The sequence below is a fragment of the Lepidochelys kempii genome, chromosome 2, assembly GCF_965140285.1.
Source record: "Lepidochelys kempii isolate rLepKem1 chromosome 2, rLepKem1.hap1, whole genome shotgun sequence".
Taxonomy (NCBI): domain Eukaryota; kingdom Metazoa; phylum Chordata; order Testudines; family Cheloniidae; genus Lepidochelys; species Lepidochelys kempii.
Genome location: NC_136381.1, coordinates 267,072,421 through 267,094,178, shown reverse-complemented (window position 1 = coordinate 267,094,178; position 21,758 = coordinate 267,072,421). Strand labels below are relative to the sequence as shown.

Below are 21,758 nucleotides of genomic sequence, written 5' to 3'. Positions count from 1 at the left end.
TTTTTAAGGTCAGGCTTGACAAAGCCCTGGCTGGGATGATTTAACTGGGAATTGGTCCTGCTTTGAGCAGGGGGTTGGACTAGATGACCTTCTGGGGTCCCTTCCAACCCTGATATTCTATGATTAGTGGTGCGGATGTTGCTTATTCTCTGCTTTCCTGGCTAAGGAAGCCGTTCCCAGGCCGCTTGGACGGAAGGAAGGAACTATGGAACTGTTGCCTCAGTCATTGCAGAATGGCAGCAGAGGGTGCACTTGGCCCTTTGTAAAGAAGGTAGTGTTGGTTGTGGAACAGGTTGGAAGCAGCAGGAGAGAGAAGTCCCAAAGATGTATTTGGCACAGTATTTGTGAGAGGAAAGGAGAAGGCCTTAGCCGTGGGTGCGAGGCTGAGGTGCAGGGATTTGCTCTGCAGTTTGAGAAGCCAGTGAGCTGTTCAGTGCCAAATGCAAACAGCCAGGGCGATATTGTCAGTGCTGGGTTTACAATGGTGCCAGCGGCTCCATGGAGCCGGGCCCATGCTCAGAAAGGGCCCCGGCCTGCTCTGCTTGCACTGCGCCCCGAGACCCCGTTGGCTCTCCCCGCCCACCACTTGCTCCTCTCTATTCCCTGCTTCCACTCCCCTGCTCCTTTCTGCCCCCTGGCCGGACCCCAGTGCAGCTCTGGCTCCAGGCAGTGTCTGCTTCCCACCATCTGTGGGGCCCCACCTGTCTCCCCAGAGCTGAGCCTCCTGGGACTGGTGCAGAAGCCTGGCCAGTCTCGGCCAGTTGGGGGTTGGGCAGGTGAGGAGAAGTGGCTGAGCCCCTCCAGGCAGGTGGGTCCTGAGGGAGCTTGGCTGGGGCAGACCCTGGCCTGGCTGATCACACCGCTCCTGAGGGGCTGGAGCAATTCCCGGCTGTGGGATCAGCCCTGGCTGCACTACCGGCTCAGCCTGGCAAACGCAGTCGCCTCCCAGAAGGGTTGGTGTGTGAGGCAGGGAGTGGGGGAGTGGGTCTCTGGGAGGCCTGGGGTGCTGGACTGTGAGGGGGGCAGGGAAGATGTGTGTGTTGGGGCACTAAGGAGTAGGGGTTCTGTGGGGGTGCTGGGTAGTTGCAGTGGGGCTGTGGGCAGGGGGGTACTGGGTAGGGGTGATGGCATACCTGGTGCTGTGCATTTGTGGAGGGGAGGGGGGTGGGCACTGGGCATAGTGGATCCAGAGGGGCTCTGGCCATAGGGAGCCGGGAGGTGGGTGGGTGGTTGGGTGGGAGGGCTGTGTGGTACGGCATGGGCCTACCCCTGAGGCGGGTCACTGTGTGTCTGGCAACTGCTGGTTTGTAAGTAGTGCCTTCTCATTGGGCTGGGTGGTGCGGGGCCACTCCTGCCATGCCATGCCCCATTGCCACTGGCTGACCCCTCGCTCTGGGGACTGACCTCCCCGCACCATGCTCCATTGCCCCCATGGGGGCCCACAAATATGTTTGGTGCCGGGCCCACAAAAGTTTAATCCAGCCCTGGGCATGCCTATTGCTTTTCCTGAGAATCTCAGTCCTGAAATCGTGCAGCTGTACATCCAGCTGTTAACCCGTGGGAGGCGGAGCGGTTTTTTGAGGGGGTTAGTGTTGCTGATGGGCGGTGGAAGTGCACCATTGTAGCAATCGCTGTTTGACCTTGTCTTTGCCTACATGGTTTTTACAACCTTATGAATTAGTGCAAACGTAATGATTTTCTCTGTAAAATGAGCTGGTAAGTCCTGTGAATGACGCTTTCAAGGTTTTGATTATTCAACAGTCTGTTACAAACAGAAATGAACCTTAATGTAACTATGATTAATTAGGAATGAATGAATTAATGAAATGAAAAAATAGACTGTTTCGGAAGAATCCATCTACAAAGCGCCATTTCATTAACACAGGAGTGAAACAAAACTGCATCTGGCAAGAGTGCAGTGCAGGGCACAACACAGGCTGGGGGGGCTTAAAGTCACAGGCAAGCATTTGTCTTGGCTCTGCCTTTTGTTCCTGGGCCTGTTGGCGTGCAGTGCCAAGACTCCAAGTTCCCAGGCATGACAGAGGGCTCAAAAGCACTGGGTTCCCAGGGGGCTGCTGTGCTCAGAGCCCTGAGCTTGGGTCTGTGAAAGGAATGGCTGCAGTGGTACAGTGAAGGAGGAGGAGTTGTTCCCAGTAGCCTGTATAACCCCATCAAATGTTGAAAAGCTGCATAACTTGGGTGAAAGTCTCACATGTGAAGCCATTTCCCCTACCTATGGCTCAGATCCCTGTGCAGCCACAGGAAGGATTGGGGTGGTTGGGGTTCTCCAGAATATCAGTGTTGATGTCCTTTTGGGAAGTGACTATCGCTTTAATGTGGTGTAGTGTAGCCATGTTGGGCCCAGGATGTTAGAGAGACCAGGTGAGGGAGGTGATATCTTCTATTGGACCAACTTCTGTTGGTGAGAGAGGCAAGCTTTCCAGCCACACAGAGCTCTTCTTCAGGTTCCAGTCCCTGCTTTTGTAACAACCAAAGATTTGAATCGCGCCAAGCGGGAGTGAAGGTGTCAGTGAACAGCACATAGCGTGTCTGGCAGGGAGGAGGGGTTTTTCCCTTTGGTAACACAAAGGAAGAGCTGCTAAGCTCAAGATATCTTTCTGTCTGTAGCTGAGTGGGCAGAAGGATGGTCCCCGCCTATCTCTACAGGGGAGATGTGAGTCTCGCTGACTCTGATGCTGTGCCTAAGGCAGCAAGCTCTCGCCCTGCCATCACTGGGAAAGCAAAGGCAGAGCTGAGCAGGGTGGGAATGCCAGCAAGGAAGGATGACTGCCAAAATATGCTTGCCTTTTTTAAGGGGGAGAGAAAGGGAAAGCAGCTGGAAAGTGATTACTGGTTACAGAGACACCTGCTCAGAAGGTGGCCATGGGCATGGTGGGCCCACCAAGAGGTGCAAAACACAGCCCCCAGGAGAAGGGGCTGAGAGAGGACTCTGTCCTGGGGGTGAGGGCAATAGGTTGACCCCATGAGGGGAGATAGGTTCCTGGCGTGTGCACAGCTCTCTGGTTGGGACCCGACTCCAGGGGGCGCCTGCCAGTGTGCAGGAGCACCCTGCATCCCTGCCTCACCTTGGAAATCGGAGCCCCAGAGATGTGACGGGGTTAAAACAAAATGTCTCCGTGACTAGATTTGCTATTGTTTTCAGGGACTCTCCACTGACCTGTGCCCCAAACCCGAGACAGCTAGGTGTCAGTCACACCTGTACCTCTAGGCCTCCGCAGAGAGTCAGCAACCCTCCTTCACTTCCTGGGGGACAATGCAGTATATGGGGAAACCGAGGCACACCTCAGTACTCCTACAAAACATTTATAGAAAATTCCCACTCCATCACATCATTGTCCAGGGTCTGCCTCCCGAGTCTGGGTGGTGGTTTGCAGTACTGCGTTGCTTGCTGTCCTAAAAGTAACATGCTGCAACAGGGCCCTTTGGTGTTATATTGCCTCCAGGAATTGCCTTTGCATCTCCCTGTCTTTCCATATTGTTTTTGGCCATGGCAATGCTGTCCCTGGCCACTGCAGCTCTTTGTTTCCCTCTCTGTCCTCCAGTACTACCTCCATCTCTCTGTGACTTGACTTTCATTTTTTTTTTTTTTTGTGGTTGTTACGGGGGCAGGGGGATGACTCTGTAATAATGTCTGAACATTTCAGCGTTCGTTTTCTGCCCCTCAGGCTCGCCAGCCACTCAGCTGTTAATAAAGGGGTCGGGGGAGAAGGAAACAGGCAGCAGGCTCCACTGCTTTCCTCGGTTGGGTGGTTGTGTAACCTTGGAAAATCCTGTCCAGCTCCTCAAATATGTACAGATTACATGTCCCCTGCCAGATTTTTTTCCCCTGTCATCCCTCATTTTAATATAGGTCCTCGGAAGCTGCTTGCTCTTTGTATGACGCTGTTTCTATTCTGGTGGTAGCCTCTCCCATGCATCCTCTTCGCAGTGTCCCCAACCGGATCCTTATTTTGGTGACTGGCTGACTAGTTTCCTGCACCAAAGCACTTTCCTGCCCTTTCCCCAGATGACGATGAGATCCAGGGTGTCCGCATGGCTCAAAGTGGTTGCTTGAGGCACTTGGGGTTTCTGGAGTATTATCGCAGCAATGTGGATATACTCGTCTCTAGGAGCAAATGAGCAAAATCTGGCACTGCGGCAGCCTATAAACAGGGCTGGGGATATCCGGTCATCTTGGCCTCCGAGCAGCAGAAGTACACAGGTAAACAGACGAGTCAGTAACAGTCATCTGCAAAGCGGTGTTGGGATAGCAGCTAAAGTAGTTTGCAGCAGCATTGTATGCGTGCAAACAATAGACCAGACTAATTTGATTTTCAGCAAAGCTAGTTCACTCTGAAAGAGACTGCAGAGTTCCTGATGAATGAAGAGTCAGTGTACTACAATGAATTACGTTGTGTATGCAAGATTTTTCAAACCAGACTAACTCAATTTAATTCAGTTTAAACTTCCTATGTAGACAGGTTCTTGATGACCATTAATGGGCCTGTGTAGTAGGTAGGTATCGTGAGTGGCGGCAGCTTATTGCTGCATCCACCCACAGCAAGGAACACTTCTGTCATTCTTTACACTTAAAATTTTAAATCCACTTCCTCTCTCTTCTCCCATGCCATATTTGTGCTTTTTAGCAGCTGCCTCCTTGCTTGTCCTGGAACGAAGTCACATTGCAGGACTTCAGAGAGACAAGGTGGGTGAGGTAATTATCATAGACGTTGGTCCAATAAAAGCTATTATCAAAGCCACCTTGTCTCTCTCCTGTCCTGGGACTGACACTGGCTGCACCACCACTGCATATTGCAGGGCGTGTGATACTGCAGCTGCTTCCATAGCAACAATCTGTGCTGCCCTGAAATGCAGATATGAACGGGAGAGGGAATTTGTCACTAAACAGAAATAAGTCGTGTCAGTCGTTTCCCCCACACACACACACACCCACCCCTTGGATCTGGCAGCAGGAGTGAACAGTCTTATTCAGATGTAAATCTGCCACTGGCTGGGCAGTTGTGGGGACGCTGAGAGATACCAAGAGTTGATTTGTTTTTCATAAAATTCTCTCTTTTGCCCCCCCTCCCAATAGATCTCTGGTATGTTAGCTGCCCTGTGAAGTCCTCTCCCCCAAGCTCTGAAGCACTGAAAGGATTAATGGTGATAGCCTGGTATGACATGCAGAACAGCAGGAGAGAGCATCTCTCCTTCCTTGTGCATTTTAAGATTCATGCTGCTGTGTATTAATGTTAGCGCACTTCACTGTGCTTGAAATTGTGACACAGATTCTCTTAGCATCTCTCGGAGGTAGGTCAACATTAGCTCACTGTACAGAAGAAGCAAATAGAGGCTGGGCCCTGGACATGGCCTGTGGAGTGAGTTACTGTCACAGCTGGGAATAGACCCCAGGAGTCCCTGACTCCCATTTTCCTGTTCTCAATACTGCATTACCTTTCTCTCCTGCTGTTGGCCATCAGAATCCATGGCAATGGGCATATACTATATGGAGCACATGGAATTGCAGGTGAAGGTATTTCTGTGACTTATGTTCTAGGAGAGGATTGAGAAGGGTGCCAGCACACCCTAATTAATCCTGAAAACCCAGCTGCGTTTGTGTAGTGGGTGGGGGTGCGTGTGTGTAAGTTGTGGGGACGACTGACGTGTGTCCTCATTTAATGGGGGTGATCTTTTGTTTTCAAGTCACTTCTCCAAAGTGTGTCTTTCTCTAAACCTGCAGCAGTTGAGCAGACAGTCTCATAAAGATCCAGCAGAGACTGTAGATTCCGCAGTACTTGCGGGCTCAAGTTGTTAGATGTAGGGCCCAGATCCTCAAATGGATTTAGGCTCCTAGTGACCAGTGATTTCAGTGCAACTTAGGAGCCTAAATACCTTTGAGAATCTGGGCCTATGTTCCTTGGGATTGCCTCAGTTCTAATTTGCTCTTGGTGCCCTGTAAAATGGGGAGCACTCTGCTTTAATACGTAGTAAAGCAGCACCTTTCTTTTCCTAGGTAGTGTCCCCGTGTGAAGGCACTCAACGTGTAGTGCAAATACAGACCTCTAACTTCCGTAGGTATTTCTCTTGGGCCAGATCAGACAGTCTGCATTTGCTGTTTCACATTTTGTCCTCTGTCCCCTGAATAGAATCATAGAATATCAGGGTTGGAAGGGACCTCAGGAGGTCATCTAGTCCAACCCTCTGTTCGCAGGCCCTGGTTCTCATGGGAGACTTCAGTCGCCCTGATATCTGCTGGGAGAGCAATACAGCAGTGCACAGACAATCCAGGAAGTTTTTGGAAAGTGTAGGGGACAATTTCCTGGTGCAAGTGCTGAAGGAACCAACTAGGGACAGAGCTCTTGACCTGCTGCTCACAAACCAGGAAGAATTAGTAGGGGAAGCAAAAGTGGATGGGAACCTGGGAGGCAGTGACCATGAGATGGTCGAGTTCAGGATCCTGACACAGGGAAGAAAGGAGAGCAGCAGAATACGGACCCTGGACTTCAGAAAAGTAGACTTTGACTCCCTCAGGGAATTGATGGGTAGGATCTCCTGGGAGAATAACATGAGGGGGAAAGGAGTCCAGGAGAGCTGGCTGTATTTTAAAGAATCCTTATTGAGGTTACAGGGACAAACCATCCTGATGTGTGGAGAGAATAGTAAATATGGCAGGCGACCAGCTTGGCTTAACAGTGAAATCCTTGCTGATCTTAAACACAAAAAAGAAACTTACAAGAAGTGGAACATTGGACAAATGACCAGGGAAGAGTATAAAAATATTGTTCGGGCATGCAGGAGTGAAATCAGGAAGGCCAAATCACACCTGGAGTTGTAGCTAGCAAGAGATGTTAAGAGTAGCAAGAAGGGTTTCTCCAGGTATGTTAGAAACAAGAAGAAAGTCAAGGAAAGTGTGGCTCCCTTACTGAATGAGGGAGGCAACCTAGTGACAGAGGATGTGGAAAAAGCTAATGTACTCAATGCTTTTTTTGCCTCTGTCTTCACAAACAAGGTCAGCTCCCAGACTACTACACTGGGCAGCACAGCATGGGGAGGAGGTGACCAGCCCTCTGTGCAGGAAAAAAGTGGTTCAGGACTGTTTAGAAAAGCTGGACAAGCACAAGTCCATGGGGCCAGATGCGCTGCATCCGAGAGTGCTAAAGGAGTTGGCGGCTGTGATTGCAGAGCCATTGGCCATTATCTTTGAAAACTCATGGCAATCGGGGGAAGTCCCAGACGACTAGAAACAGGCTAATGTAGTGCCCATCTTTAAAAAAGGGAAGGAGGAGGATCCTGGGAACTACAGGCCAATCAGCTTCACTTCAGTCCCTGGAAAAATCATGGAGCAGGTCCTTAAGGAATCAATTCTGAAGCACTTAGAGGAGAGGAAAGTGATCAGGAACAGTCAGCATGGATTCACCAAGGGCAAGTCATGCCTGACTAATCTAATTGCCTTCTATGATGAGATTACTGGCTCTGTGGATGAGGGGAAAGCAGTGCACGTGGTGTTCCTTGACTTTAGCAAAGCTTTTGACACTGTCTCCCACAGTATTCTTGCCAGCAAGTTAAAGTAGTATGGGCTGGATGAATGGACTAAAGGTAGATAGAAAGTTGGCTAGAGTTGTCGGGCTCAATGGGTAGTGATCAATGGCTCCATGTCTAGTTGGCAGCCGGTATCAAGTGGAGTGCCCCAAGGGTCGGTCCTCGGGCTGGTTTTATTCAGTATCTTCATAAATGATCTGGAGGATGGTGTGGATTGCACCCTCAGCATGTTTGCAGAGGACACTACACTGGGAGGAGAGGTAAATACGCTAGAAGGTAGGGATAGGATAGAGAGGGACCTAGACAAATTAGAGGATTGGGCCAAAAGAAATCTGATGAGGTTCAACAAGGACAAGTGCAGAGTCCTGCACTTGAGACGGAAGAATCCAATGCACCGCTACAGACTAGGGACCGAATGGCTAGGCAGCAGTTCTGCAGAAAAGGACCTGGGGTTACAGTGGACGAGAAGCTGGATATGAGTCAACAGTGTGCCGCTGTTGCCAAGAAGGCCAATGGCATTTTGGGCTGTATAAGTAGGGGCATCGCCAGCAGATCGAGGGACGTGATCGTTCCCCTCTATTCGACATTGGTGAGGCCTCATCTGGAGTACTGTGTCCAGTTTTGGGCCCCACACTACAAGAAGGATGTGGAAAAATTGGAAAGTGTCCAGCGGAGGGCAACAAAAATGATTAGGGGACTGGAACACATGACTTATGAGGAGAGGCTGAGGGAACTGGGATTGTTTAGTCTGCGGAAGAGAAGAATGAGGGGGGATTTGATAGCTGCTTTCAACTACCTGAGAGGGGGTTCCAAAGAGGATGGCTCTAGACTGTTCTCAGTGGTTGCTGGTGACCGAACAAGGAGTAATGGTCTCAAGTTGCAGTGAGGGAGGTTTAGGTTGGATATTAGGAAAAACTTTTTCACTAGGAGGGTGGTGAAACACTGGAATGTGTTACCTAGGGAGGTGGTGGAATCTCCTTCCTTAGAAGTTTTTAAGGTCAGGCTTGACAAAGCCCTGGCTGGGATGATCTGCAAGTTGCCGGAAGAAAGCCTCGTCCACCTCATCCCCCTGGTCCGGTGGTCTATAGCAGATTCCCACCATGACATCACCCTTGTTGCTCACACTTCTAAACTTAATCCAGAGATTCTCTCAGGTTTTTCTGCAGTTTCAACTTGAGCTCTGAGCAGTCATACTGCTCCCTTACATACAATGCAACTCCCCCACCTTTTCTGCCCTGCCTGTCCTTCCTGAACCGTTTATATCCATCCATGACAGTACTCCAGTCATGTGAGTTATTCCACCAAGTCTCTGTAGTTCCAATCACATCATAATTCCTTGACTGTGCCAGGACTTCCAGTTCTCCCTGCTTGTTTCCCAGGCTTCTTGCATTTGTGTATAGGCACTTGAGATAACTCGCTGATCGTCCCTCTTTCTCAGTATGAAGCAGGAGCCCACCCCTCTTGTGTGTTCCTGCTCGTGCTTCCTCCTGGTATCCCACTTCCCCACTTACCTCAGGGCTTTGGTCTTCCCCCCGTGAACCTAGTTTAAAGCCCTCCTCACTAGGTTAGCCAGCCTGCTTGCGAAGATGCTCTTCCCTCTCTTCGTTAGGTGGAGCCCGTCTCTGCCTAGCACTCCTCCTTCTTGGAACTCCGTCCCATGGTCAAAGAATCCAAAGCCTTCTCTCGGACACCACCTGAATAGCCATTCGTTGACTTCCACGATTCGACGGTCTCTATCCAGGCCTTTTCCTTCCACGGGGAGGATGGAAGAGAAGACCACTTGCACCTCAAACTCCTTTATCCTTCTTCCCAGAGCCACGTAGACATTGACACATTGTAAGGAGAGAGATCACTTTAGAAAAGCTATTACCAGCAGGAGAGTGGGGTGGGGGAAGGTATTTTTTCATGCTTTCTGTGTATAAAAAGATCTTCTACACTTTCCACAGTATGCATCCGATGAAGTGAGCTGTAGCTCACGAAAGCTTATGCTCAAATAAATTAGAGACTAACCAAGGTGCCACAAGTACTCCTTTTCTTTTTATAGTAAAGAATAGACTCAGATATCTAGATAAACATTATTTGGTAGGGAAGAGTAAACAGGGCTTTTGTAAAGGGAAGTCATGCATCACCAATCTACTAGAATTCTCTGAGGGAGTCAACACGAGGTGGGTAAGGATGATCCAGTTGATAGTATAGCTGGATTTTCAAAAAACCTTTGACAAGGTTCCTCGTGAAAGGCTCTTAAGCAAACAAAGGAGCCATGGGATAGGAGGGCAGGTCCTCTTATGGATCACTAACTGGTTAAAAGATGGAAACAAAGGGTAGGAATAAATGGTTTAGTTTTAACAGTGGAGAGAAGTGAACAGCAGCGTCCCTCAGGGATCTGTACTGGGACTAGTACTGTTCAAATATAATCATTAATAAGCTGAAAGGGGTGGTGAACAGATGAGGCAAAGATTGCAGATGATACAAAATTATTCAAGATAGTTAAGTCCAAAGAAGACTGTGAGGATTTACAAAGGGATCTCACAAAACTGGGTGACTGGGCAGCAAAATGGCAAATGAAATTCAGTGTTGCTAAGTACAATAATGCATATTGGAAAAAAATAATCCCAACTATACATATACAGTGGTAGGTTCTAAATTAGCTGTTACCACCCAAGTAAGAGAGCTTAAACTCACAGTGGATAGTTCTCTGAAATTTCTGCCTCAGGTGCAGCAGTGGTCAAAAAGGCTAACCGTCTTTTAGGAGCTATTAGGAAAGGGACAGAACATAAGACAGAAAATCTGCTACTACTGCACCTTGCCTACTGTGCATGCTCTAGTTCCTCCATGTCATAGCTTCAGAGAAGGACAACAAAGATGATCCACTGAGGAGGTAAGAGTCAGCTGTGCACATACAAAAGGGGAAATGACTGCCTAGGAAAGAATACGGTAGAAAGGGATTTGGGGGTATAGTGGATCAGAAGCTAAATATGATTCAACAGTGTCACACCATTGCTTGCTTTTTTTTTGCAAACATTCTGGGATGTGTTAACAGGAGTGTTGTAAGCAAGACACGGACTGATAAGGCCTCAGCTGGAGTATTGTATCCAGTTCTGGGCGCCACGTTTCAGGAAAGATGTGGACGAATTGGAGAAAGTCCAGAGAAGAGCAACAAAAATTATTAAAGGTCTAGAAAACATGACCTGTGAGGGATGATTGAAAAAACTGGGTTTGTTAAGGCTGGAGAAGAGAAGACTGAGGGGGAACATGATGATAGTTTTCAAGTACATAAAGTGTTGTTACAAGGCGGAGGAAGAAAAATTGTCCTTGTTAACTGAGGATAGGACAAGAAGAAATGGGCTTAAATTGCAGCAAGGGTGGGTTAGGTTGGATATTAGGAAAAACTTCCTAACTGTCAGGGTAGTTAAGCACTGGAATAAATTTCCTGGGGAGGTTGTGGGATCTCTGTCATTGAAGATTTTAACAATTATATTAGACAAACACCTCTCAGGAATGGTCTAGAAGATAATACTTAGTCCTGCCTTGAGTGCATGGGACTGGACTAGATAACCTCACAAGGTCCCTTCCAGTCCTATGATTCTAGGATATGGGTATCAAACAGTTTCTGATCCAGGAGAGAGTAAAATAATCAGAGAAGTTCAGCTTAGAAAAGAGACAACTAAGAGGGGATGTGATAGAGATCTATTAAATCATTAGTGTGGAGAAAGTGAATAGAAAAGTGTTGTTTTACACTTTCCCACAATACAAAAACCAGGAGTCACCCGATGAAATTAATAGACAGCAGGTTTAATTCAAACAAGAGGAAGTACTTTTTCACACAACGCACAGTCAACCTCTGGAACTCATTGTCATGGGATGTTGTGATGGCCAAAACTATAACTGGGTTAAAAAAAGAATGGGATAAGTTCATGGGGGATAGGTCCATCCATGGCTGTTAATCATGATGCTCAGGGACAGCACCACATGCTTGAAGTGACCTTAAACCTGTGACTACCAGAAGCCGGGAGTGGAAGGCGGGTGGATCGCTCCATAATTGTTCTGTTCTGTACCCTCCACCTGAAGCTCTGGTACTGGCCACTGTTGTAGACAGGCTACTGGGCAAGATGGACCATGGTCTGACCTGGTATGGCAGCTCCTATGGTCTTATTTCAGTTTGAGTGGTAGGTGTGTATTACCTGTGGAAATCAGGCACACTGTGTCAGAGTAGGCCTCTAGCAATTGAGATACACAAGTAGTAGCTAATCTTAAAGATGTTGTCCTTAATTTCTCAGTACCTCACTTTTACGCGCCCTGATATGACTAGCGTGAAGCTTCATTCATGATATATGTAAAGTGCTTTGAGATCATCTCCTGTATGCTGTGACAGGGCAAAGTGTTATAAGAGAGCAAAGACCATAGCTCCTTCTCTTGTAAGAATCCAGAACTATTTCACTTCTAACCCCCCCTCCCCCTTTTGTTTTTTTTTTTTTTTTTTTTTGCCCGGTTGCTCATAGTTGTTTAAAACCTTTACTTTTTCATGCTGAAATTTTCCATGCTTGGTCTCTGTCAAGGTGATTGTGTGTGTGTGTAAGTTTGAGTAAAATCAGCTCAACCATGGAGTGAGAAAAGACTGAAAAATAAAATTCTCCCCCCCCATCCCCAAAGAAATTCTTGGCTTGTTTTTTGAACTGCTCCAACATGACAACTACTCTTACAATCCTATACGCTAAAGACCTTTACGTTCTCCACGGTTGCTATTGGTGACTTCTGCTTGGGTGTTAGCGGGGTTTCTCAGAACTCAAAGCAATGGTAACTTAACTCAGTGGCTTTCAACCTTTCCAGATTACAGTACCCTTTTCAGGAGTCTGATTTGTCTTGCGTACCCCCAAGTTTTACCTCACTTAAACTATTTGCTTACAAAATCAGACAAAGATACAAGAGTCCCAGCACACTATTACTGAAAGGTTGCTGACTGTCTCATTTTTACCATATAATTATAAAAAAAATCAATTGCAATATAAATATACTTACTTTCAGTGTTCTATGTAGAGCAGTATATACAAGTCATTGTATGAAATCTTAATTTGTGCTGACTTTGCTAGTGCTTATTATGTAGCCTGTTGAAAAACTAGGCAAATCTCTCGATGAGTTGATGTACCCCCTGGAAAACCTCTGCGTACCCCCCAGATGTATATGTGCCCCTGGTTGAGAACCACTGCCTTCATTGTTTCTCTTTGGGCTGTGTCAAGAATTAATCAGTGCGAACACAGTGCTTCTGTCTGATAAATAATTGATACAAAGCAGACGGCTTTCACCTAAAATTATGTTTTCATTAGATTTCAAGCACACACACAAACATGCTGTCACAGTAGGGTTACAGAATTTTAAAACACGTACGTTTACCTAAGGTCAAGAAATGGTTTTAAGGAATCAGCAGCCAGGTTTGAGTGGGGCCCTGCCTCCTGTCTGACTGCTGGAGAGCTTAGAGGCCGGATCCTTGCCCAATCATATTGTTCCAAAGCACATTCTTTCGCCTAATTTTATATAGCTAACTTTAAACAAAACAACCTGTTGTGACTCCTAATGGGTCACTCATTTTCCTAATTTCAATAAAACTACTTATTATAAAAACTTATTTATAAACTACTTATTTATAAAAACATTTCTAGGGTATACCAATAATGTATTAGTGACCTTGGTTTCAAATGCCCCTATCAACTCACACTCTCTTTCATACTTGTTAACTTTCTGTCCTATCTTCCCCTTCCGATTAAGAAACTGCAAGCCTGAAGTCATCTGCCCTTGCTTCACAAAGGCCTAAGATTTTCCTAGCTATGTGATGTTTGGTTTTCAGCTAGCAGTGGCTGAACATACAAAATTGTTGGCTGCAGAATTGTCAAATTCTTGGGTGTATGCAGGAATGTCAGATTCTGGGGTAACAGAGGCACTAGCCATGGCTGAAGGCAGTTGAAATACAATTCATCTGATTTGCAATCTGGTGCGGGGTCTATCTGCCTACTCTGTTGGGCTGGCATTAGTACCTGCCTTTTCCCACCACCTAGAAGCACGTCTGAATTGGTCACCTTCCTGGTAAAAGTGTATCCATATTTATTAGCCTACAAAGTCCTTTTTCCATGTATGATCAAAATGCAGCTATCACTTCAGAACGGTGTTATAAAACAACCAAGAGCTGGGGATTGGCTCTGGAGCCTGCGTCTTGCACTGCTAAGGTGGATCTGATCTGGGAGATACCTGTTCCTTAGCAACACTTCCTTGGGCTGTGTTAATTTTGCCAGAGGGTGAGCATGAAGCTGAAATGATAGGTGTGGCAAGCCATGTGCACGCTTGCCTCTCCCTTGGGTGACACACTTTTAGCCTAGCTCCCCTTCTCTAGCGTCCTGTTGACTTAGGAGGAGTGTTCAAATCCTATCACGAGCTCCCGCACCACTGCCATAAAAACCCTCACACTTCCCTATTGGCTGTATAATTTTTAATTAAAACTAAATTCAGGTGTCCTGTCCTGTCCTAGGCATCTTCTGCAGGTGGTAAGCAATGTCTCATCTGTCTACAGCAAGCCCAGCCCCTTTCTTTCTTTGGTATGTCTTGTAATAATATTGATCCTTAACCCCTCTTCTTCAGAGCTCTGTTGAGTTAACTCCACCCTCCCCGTGCACCCTTTGTGTAAGTGCAGTGGTTCTCAACCAGGGGAACATGTACAGAGGTATGCAGAGATCTTCCAGGGGGTACATCAACTCATCTAGATATTTGCCTAGTTTTACAACAGGCTACATAAAAATCATTAGCAAAGTCAGCACAAACTAAAATTTCATACAGACAATTACTTGTTTATACTGCTCTGTATACTATACACTGAAATGTAAGCACAATATTTATATTCCAGTTGATTGATTTTATAATTATATGGTAAAAATGGGAAAGTCAGCAATTTTTCAGTAATAGTGTGCTGGTTTTGTAAGCAAGTAGTTTTTAAGTGAGGTGAAACTTGGGAGTACACAAGACAAATCAAACTCCTGAAAGGGGCATACTCAACTGTTCCAGGTTACAATCATTGTGCTAATGTACCTGGAGACAGCAGTAGATGTTCCCCACGATTTTGTGTACCAGGATCCCTTTTCTACAGCTGGGGAAAATAAGACCGAGAGAAACTAAGTGACTTGACCAAGGTGACATAATGAGTGTGTCATTGTGTGTATTACCACCTTCTAGGGGCTGGTTCCCTTAGAGGGTAACAACCCACTACTGCTGCCAGTTACTTTGTTAGCTCAAGTGGTTGAGATCTCTGCTGAGTGTTAAATAAAGGCTAGGGTTACACACTGAATGAGGGGGATAAAAAGAAGTTGAATAACTGTGCATTCAGTGAATGAGGCAGGGGTCCTATGGGAAAAAATAACTAGAGGGTCACATAGTTCATAGCTACTGTAGGCTGAGCTCACTGCACACAATGCAGCTCTTTGCATCCCTCCATTCCCCCAAAAATCTCCCTGTGTACCACCCTCCCATCCCCCTCTAGTTCAAGGTCTCACAACCCCTATCCCCCACATGCGCTCCCTCATGATAAGGACTCTGTGCCCTACATTCTGGGGTCCCCTATTTTCCTCCCCATTCCAGGGGCTCTGTGTGCCCCCCCTTCTCTGCCCTATGCCAGGGGCTCTGTGTGCCCCCCCTTCCCCGCCCTATGCCAGGGGCTCTGTGTGCCCGTTTCCCTTGTGACTACTCCTGTCTTGGCCTACCTGTGTCTAGAAGGACACACACTTTGTAGCTTTTGAAGGCCAAGCTCACTGCACACATCAGGGGCTCATTGCACCCTTCTCTCTCCCCCCCCAATCCCCATAAGCTCCCTATGTGCCACCCTCCTGGCCCCCGCAAGTTCAGGAAGAGATGTAAATAGGTCAGTTTGTATAATTGGTAATTTGTTAAATGAGTTCTTTTCTTTGTGGTTTGGGCTATGCTGCAAAATTATGTTGACTGATGTCAACTTGTTTTGGGGTAGTTTTGCATTCATCCAGAGCTAAATTTGTCTCCCGCTGACGCTGCCACGCTGGTACCTGGACGCAGTCACACCACCTCCCTGAACAGTGTAAGGCCAAGGAGAGAGAAATCCCTCATATGTCAGCATGTTAAACTCCCTTGGGATTCTGGGCAGAACGGAGATGCAGGAGGTAGTTATGCCAGAAGGTGTTAAGGGCAGCCATCAGCCAGCTCTTAGACCTACAGACTGGTCACATGTTCAGAAGTTATCACCTTACATTCCCAAGGAGCAGAGAGCGCAGAGGAATGCTATTAAGTTGAGCATACAGCCTTACTTCCCTCGATCATTTGAAGCCAGTATGATGATGTATGGTTTCAGAGTAACAGCCGTGTTAGTCTGTATTCGCAAAAAGAAAAGGAGTACTTGTGGCACCTTAGAGACTAACCAATTCATTTGAGCATAAGTTTTTGTGAGCTACAGCTCACTTCATCGGATGCATTCAGTCCGGTGAAGTGAGCTGTAGCTCACAAAAGCTCATGCTCAAATAAATTGGTTAGTCTCTAAGGTGCCACAAGTACTCCTTTTCTTTTTATGATGATGTATGTGCACCAGGGAGTTAACTTCAGGTTGCAATGGCAACATTTGTTAGGTCATTTCCTAACTTCTGAGCAGTTACTTGGCAGCCATAACGTTCCTTTAACATTGTTATCTTGGCTGCCATATGGATTATAGTGCAGAATTTCATTCATCGCCTCAGTTGGTAGATCTCAAAGTCTGTGGCATAGCCCCCAGTGGGTTTCCGTAGGTCATAAACTGGTCCCTGTTGGCGGTCATTCCACTGCTGGGTGTTTCTGGTCAGCACTGTCCATGCTCTTCCCACACCATACGCAAAGTGACTGGAATACCTGTCACACCGGTGCTCTTCCAGAATACAAGGAAGCAAAACATCCAGTAGCGGGGAGGCACTGAACAACACTAGTGCTCTCCTCTGGCCAGTGAGAGCGGAGCCTGCCCCTCCCCAGCAATGAGGGAAGGAGACGGTCTCCTTCCAAACAGGTCCTAAGGGAGCAGGGAGAGTGAAGCATCCTCTCCACATATGCCACAATCAAGAGCTCCACTAGGAATCTCTTGAAGGACTAAAAGCAGTAGCTCAAAGTATTCTGGGAGATGGGGGTCATGTGCAGGGGGTGGAGGAGGAGCTGCATCTTGCGGTACTGAAGGGGAGAGGATAAAACCAACCAGCCTGTGTGGACTGTACATGTCCTTATTTGTATATTTATAATGATAGCGCTACTTCTCGTGGCCAAGGCTCCCAAAGTGTTTTACACACTGTACAGAATTCACCCCACAACTTGGAATGTAGGAACTTCTTTCACTGTTTAGGGAACTGCCCACAGTGCTGTAGGACAGGAAGTGAGGAAGAACCTTCTGACCAGCAGAAGCAGCAGCGGGGTAAGATTTATCTATGGAATCAATGCCCTAACTAGGCATTTGTCCGAGACAGCAGGGGTAAACACCCTGAGTCAGGGCACAGTGCTATGGACTCTTTAGGAAAGTCACCCCGTGAATCACCATCATCATTTCCTGTGGCACTTGTATCTCCTATCCAAGCACTGGCCGGCCTGGACCTTGCTTAGCTTTATCTGTTAAGATCACAGTCCTGGGCAGTAGAGTTTTAACCAGGGAAGGGATGAGATGGGCTTCAAAGTGTGCACTGCTGAACAGGTGTTCATCAGTCATAAGCAATGTCCTTCTCATTAACACACTCGCTTTCTGCGTTCAGTGCACCTAATTTTAAATGAGGTAAGATATATGAATGAACATATATCTGGCGTTTAAACTTCCCAGGTGGCTACGTGGTGAGGTGCCCCTGTAGGTGGGCTACTGCCTTGTTTGAGCCAGACACGCTTGCCTGCTGCAAACACAGATGCAGGTCTGAACCGCATCCCCTAAAAGCTGCAGGCTTAACTGAAAACAGCTTAAGAAGTGTTCCTGTCTCCAACACTCAGATGCCCAGCTCCCAATGGGGTCCAAACCCCAAATAAATCCGTTTTACCCTGTATAAAGCATATACAGGATAAATTCATTAATTGTTCGCCCTCTGTAACACTGAGAGAGAGATATGCACAGCTGTTCCCCCCACCCCCCCCAGGTATTAATACATATTCTAGGTTAATTAATAAGTAAAAAATGATTTTATTAAATACAAAAAGTAGGATTTAAGTGGTTCCAAGTAGCAACAGACAGAACAAAGTGAATTAGCAAGCAAAATAAAATAAAACATGCAAGTCTAAACCTAATACAGTAAGAAAGTGATTACAGATGAAATCTCACCCTCAGAGATGTTCCAATAAGCCTCTTTTACAGACTAACCTCCTTCTAGTCTTGGTCCAGCAATCACTGACACCCCTGTGGTTACTGTCCTTTGTTCCAGTTTCTTTCAGGTATTCTTTGGGGGTGGAGAGGCTATCTCTGGAGCCAGCTGAAGACAAAATGGAGGGGTTTCCGAGGGGCTTATATAGACTTTCTCTTGTGGGTGGAGATCCCCGCCTCCCTCCTATCCAGAATTCAGCTCCAAGATGGAGTTTTGGAGTCACATGGTCAAGTCACATGTCCATGCATGACTGAGTTCCTTACCAGCCAGGCCACATTCCTGGGAAAGCTCAGATGTGGATTGGCGTCTCCAAGTTAATTGTTAATTTAAGTGTTTCTTGATTGGGCGCTTACTGAGAATAGAAAAGGAGTACTTGTGGCACCTTAGAGACTAACCAATTTATTTGAGCATAAGCTTTCATGAGCTACAGCTGAAGTGAGCTGTAGCTCACGAAAGCTTATGCTCAAATAAATTGGTTAGTCTCTAAGGTGCCACAAGTACTCCTTTTCTTTTTGCAAATACAGACTAACACGGCTGTTACTCTGAAACCTGTGATTACTGAGAATAGTCCTTTTTCAGGAAGCTGACCAACTGCTTCACTGAGGCTGCTTAAAATTAAACAAGTACCTAGGCAATATTCATAACTTCGAATACAAAAATGATACATGCATACAAATAGGATGAATATATCCAGTATATTACCTTACAGAGATACGTTACATGGCATATCTAGCATAAAACATATTCCAGTTATGTCATATTTACTTTCATAAGCATATTTCCATAAAGCATTATGGGGTGCAATGTCACACCCATTTCAGAGCCAACCAGTTTACTCTGTGAAATGAAACCATACCCCCTTGGGCTGTGATTTCACCAGATCTCGTGTGCTGTGCAGGTGGTTTAATGTTCAAGTTATTAGACGTTATGTCAGAGGTCCCCAAACTGTGGGCCGCGGGGGTGCGGAGGAACATTCAGGGAGGGGGCATGGCTGGGGCCCAGGCCAGCCCCCATAGGGGGTGGGGAGGGAGTGCCACCCAGCTCAGCTGCCGGCCCTGTGCCCGGAGTCCCGGCTGGCAGCCCACGCCCTGGGCTCCACTTCCAGCTGCACCCCACCTCTATCTGTGGCCCCTGCCTCAGCCCCCTTACCCCGTGTGTATCCCCGCCTCCTGGAGTCACAGTCCTGCTCCCGACCCCGGCTCTGGGGGGCGGCGGGGGGGGGGAACAGGGGTAAGGGAGGCACGAGGTAAAAAGTTTGGGGACCACTGAATTATGTAGAAAAAGGACAAAAGCAGGTAATCACAGCCCAGAAAAAAACAGTTGCTGCAACTGTGCCTCCAAGATTGTGGCCTGTACTGGGGGTTCTCATCCCGATGCACTGTCATCTTCCTCCCTGATCCACTTGCCATCGTCTGGGTCAAATCTTTTCATGGCCTGGCCAGTGGGTTTTGTCAAGTGACTGAAAATGTATGGAATATTAAAACAGAAAAGTGACCCTCTTTAACCAGTCACATCACTCTTTGTCCTCTTCTGATTTGCTGGCTTTTTTCAAACCTCATCTTCTATCTGTTGCTTGTCTGCACCCTGCCCTCTGAAACTTTAAGTCTTAGAAATCTCCTGTGTTGCCAGACTCTTTAACAGATCCACGGATAAACCAAGTGGGTAGTGCATTTATTACGGTGTCACTAATCGTTTCAGGTATTGAAAATGGCATTGGTCCAGGACCTTTATAGTTTGCTTGGGATCACGGCCATAAAAAGCTTTGCGAGGTTGAAGGACCAGTGACAAATTCCAGATCTGATATATTGTGAACCAACAAGGCTACAGAGCTACGCTGTATGCTGCTGGAAAACCAGGAATCCTGTCTTAATAGTTCTAGCATTGGTGGGTTGGCTTAATGGCATTGGCTGAATTGTTTCCCCCCAGTTCAAGTCTAACATGATTTTAGAACCAAAAGGATGTCTAGAGCTAAAAAAGAAAATGCTCTCTACTGTCTGAAAGCTGGGCCTCTCAGCTTTCAAGTGTTATAAAGCATTAATCTCTAATATGAACGGTTAATAGGTTACCAGCTGCTACAATCGCACTGAAATTGCAGCTGCAAGGGGGCAAGAAGGTAATAAGAATGACATGACTTTATGGTCTGGTGTCTCAGAACCCACCATTAACAGTGCCTTCAAGGCCAGTGAAATTTGTGGCAAGTGTCAGAAATGGTTCAAAACACACTGGAGACAGGCCTTTGAGTGCCAGTCCTGGAAAATTATAGGGGTGGTGCTGGATGTCAAGGATTTGGAAAGACCTGGGGCCTTTCGAATCCAGCTTGGATCAGGAGTGATCAAAAGTAGTTACCATCTCTTGGTTATTCAAGAATGTGGCCCATGCAGAGTGTGTTTGGTGGAGCCTAACTCTGTGAGAGGTGTCTGCTTTCAGAGTTCACAGACTGTGGAGTAGCCAGCCAGAGCCGGCTGCCTGAGCACCCTAATCTGTCTCTGACACTGCTAACTTTCAGGACTTTAAAAGCAATTTAGTTTTTCTGCTGTCTCTATGCTGAGCTGCTCAACGGTCCTCTCCCAAACTGCAAAACTACAGCACACATGACTAACCGCTCCCTCAAGGAAAAACACAAATCTGCTTCCACTAGTTCCACATCCTCACTATGTTCTAGAAAAAAGAAAAGGAGTACTTGTGGCACCTTGGAGACTAACAAATTTATTTGAGCATAAGCTTTCGTGAACTACAGCTCACTTCATCAGATGCATCCGATGAAGTGAGCTGTAGCTCACAAAATCTTATGCTGAAATAAATTTGTTAGTCTCTGAGGTGCCACAAGTACTCCTTTTCTTTTTGCGAATACAGACTAACACGGCTGCTACTCTGAAACCTGTCACTATGTTCTAGCTGTCCCACCCGCCCGGGGGGAGATGGCGTGGTGGCTCAGAGGGTGGTTGAACTGCATGGCTCGTTCATTCTTTGAGTTCTCCCCAAGGCTGCCAACTAAAGGGCTGGCTGTGATGCATAAATCCGTCTGACAGGAACTCTACTGAAGCCACCAACTCGGAGGGTATGTCTACATGGGGATAAAAGCCCCACGGCATGGCCGGCCCAGGTCAGCTGCGTCAGGCTTGCAGGACTAAAAATGGCTATTCAGGCTTGGGCTGGAGCCCAACCTCTGGGACCCTGCCCAAGTGTCTACACAGTAATTTTCAGCCCCAGAGCTCAAGACCTGTGAGCCAGCTGCATATTTGTTATCCCCATGTAGACACAGAGAGGCCAACAGAGGGTGTCAGCTTTGGGATATTACTGTGCTGGGTCAGATTCAGACTGGTAACCTGGAAAAAGTTCCCCATACAGCTCCCAGTCCTTGCAAGGTTGGCTGATGGGCCCAGCACATTTCAGCAAGTGACATGCAGTAAATCGTGGGCTTGTTTAAATGTATAATTCTTCCTGCTTGTGTCTTAATCTTAGCTACCCGCTGCTTAAACTCCCCTTACCTGGAACAGGCCCTGTGGAGTACAGCACCCCCGTGAAGGATTACTCGCCACCTTCTTCAGAGCCAGGCCACCAGCAAGGAGATCCTAGTGAGCGACCTGATTGGGTAGGTCTTTTGCATGTGTGTGTGTGCTGCCCCCTGCTGACTAGTGTGTGTGTGTGTGTGTGCACCCGAGAGAGAGAGAGAGAGAGAGCAGGGGGGAGTTCACTCTGGTGTTATTTGCACCTTAATGTAGTGAACTGAAGAAGTGCCTTGTAATTTCTGCACCTCGCCTGGCTGTTAAATTCGAGCTAATGTGCTCCTGTCGTCAGACTTGAATGCTGTCAGGAGACCCAATTCTGGGCCTTCAGCGTGGGTGGGTAAAAGCTTTCAAACGCTGTTCA

General features: G+C 47.2%; 1 protein-coding gene across 10 annotated transcripts in view; it reads left to right on the top strand.

Moving 5' to 3' along the window:
- The window catches only part of SCAP (SREBF chaperone), a 107,255-nt gene that overhangs the window by 45,653 nt on the left and 39,844 nt on the right, over positions 1 to 21,758 (top strand). For all 10 annotated transcript variants that reach the window (XM_073334909.2, XM_073334908.2, XM_073334905.2 and 7 more), the window contains one exon: positions 21,351 to 21,480. In XM_073334909.2, the coding sequence (XP_073191010.1) occupies positions 21,351 to 21,480 (130 nt within the window). The remainder of the gene's footprint in view (positions 1 to 21,350; positions 21,481 to 21,758) is intronic.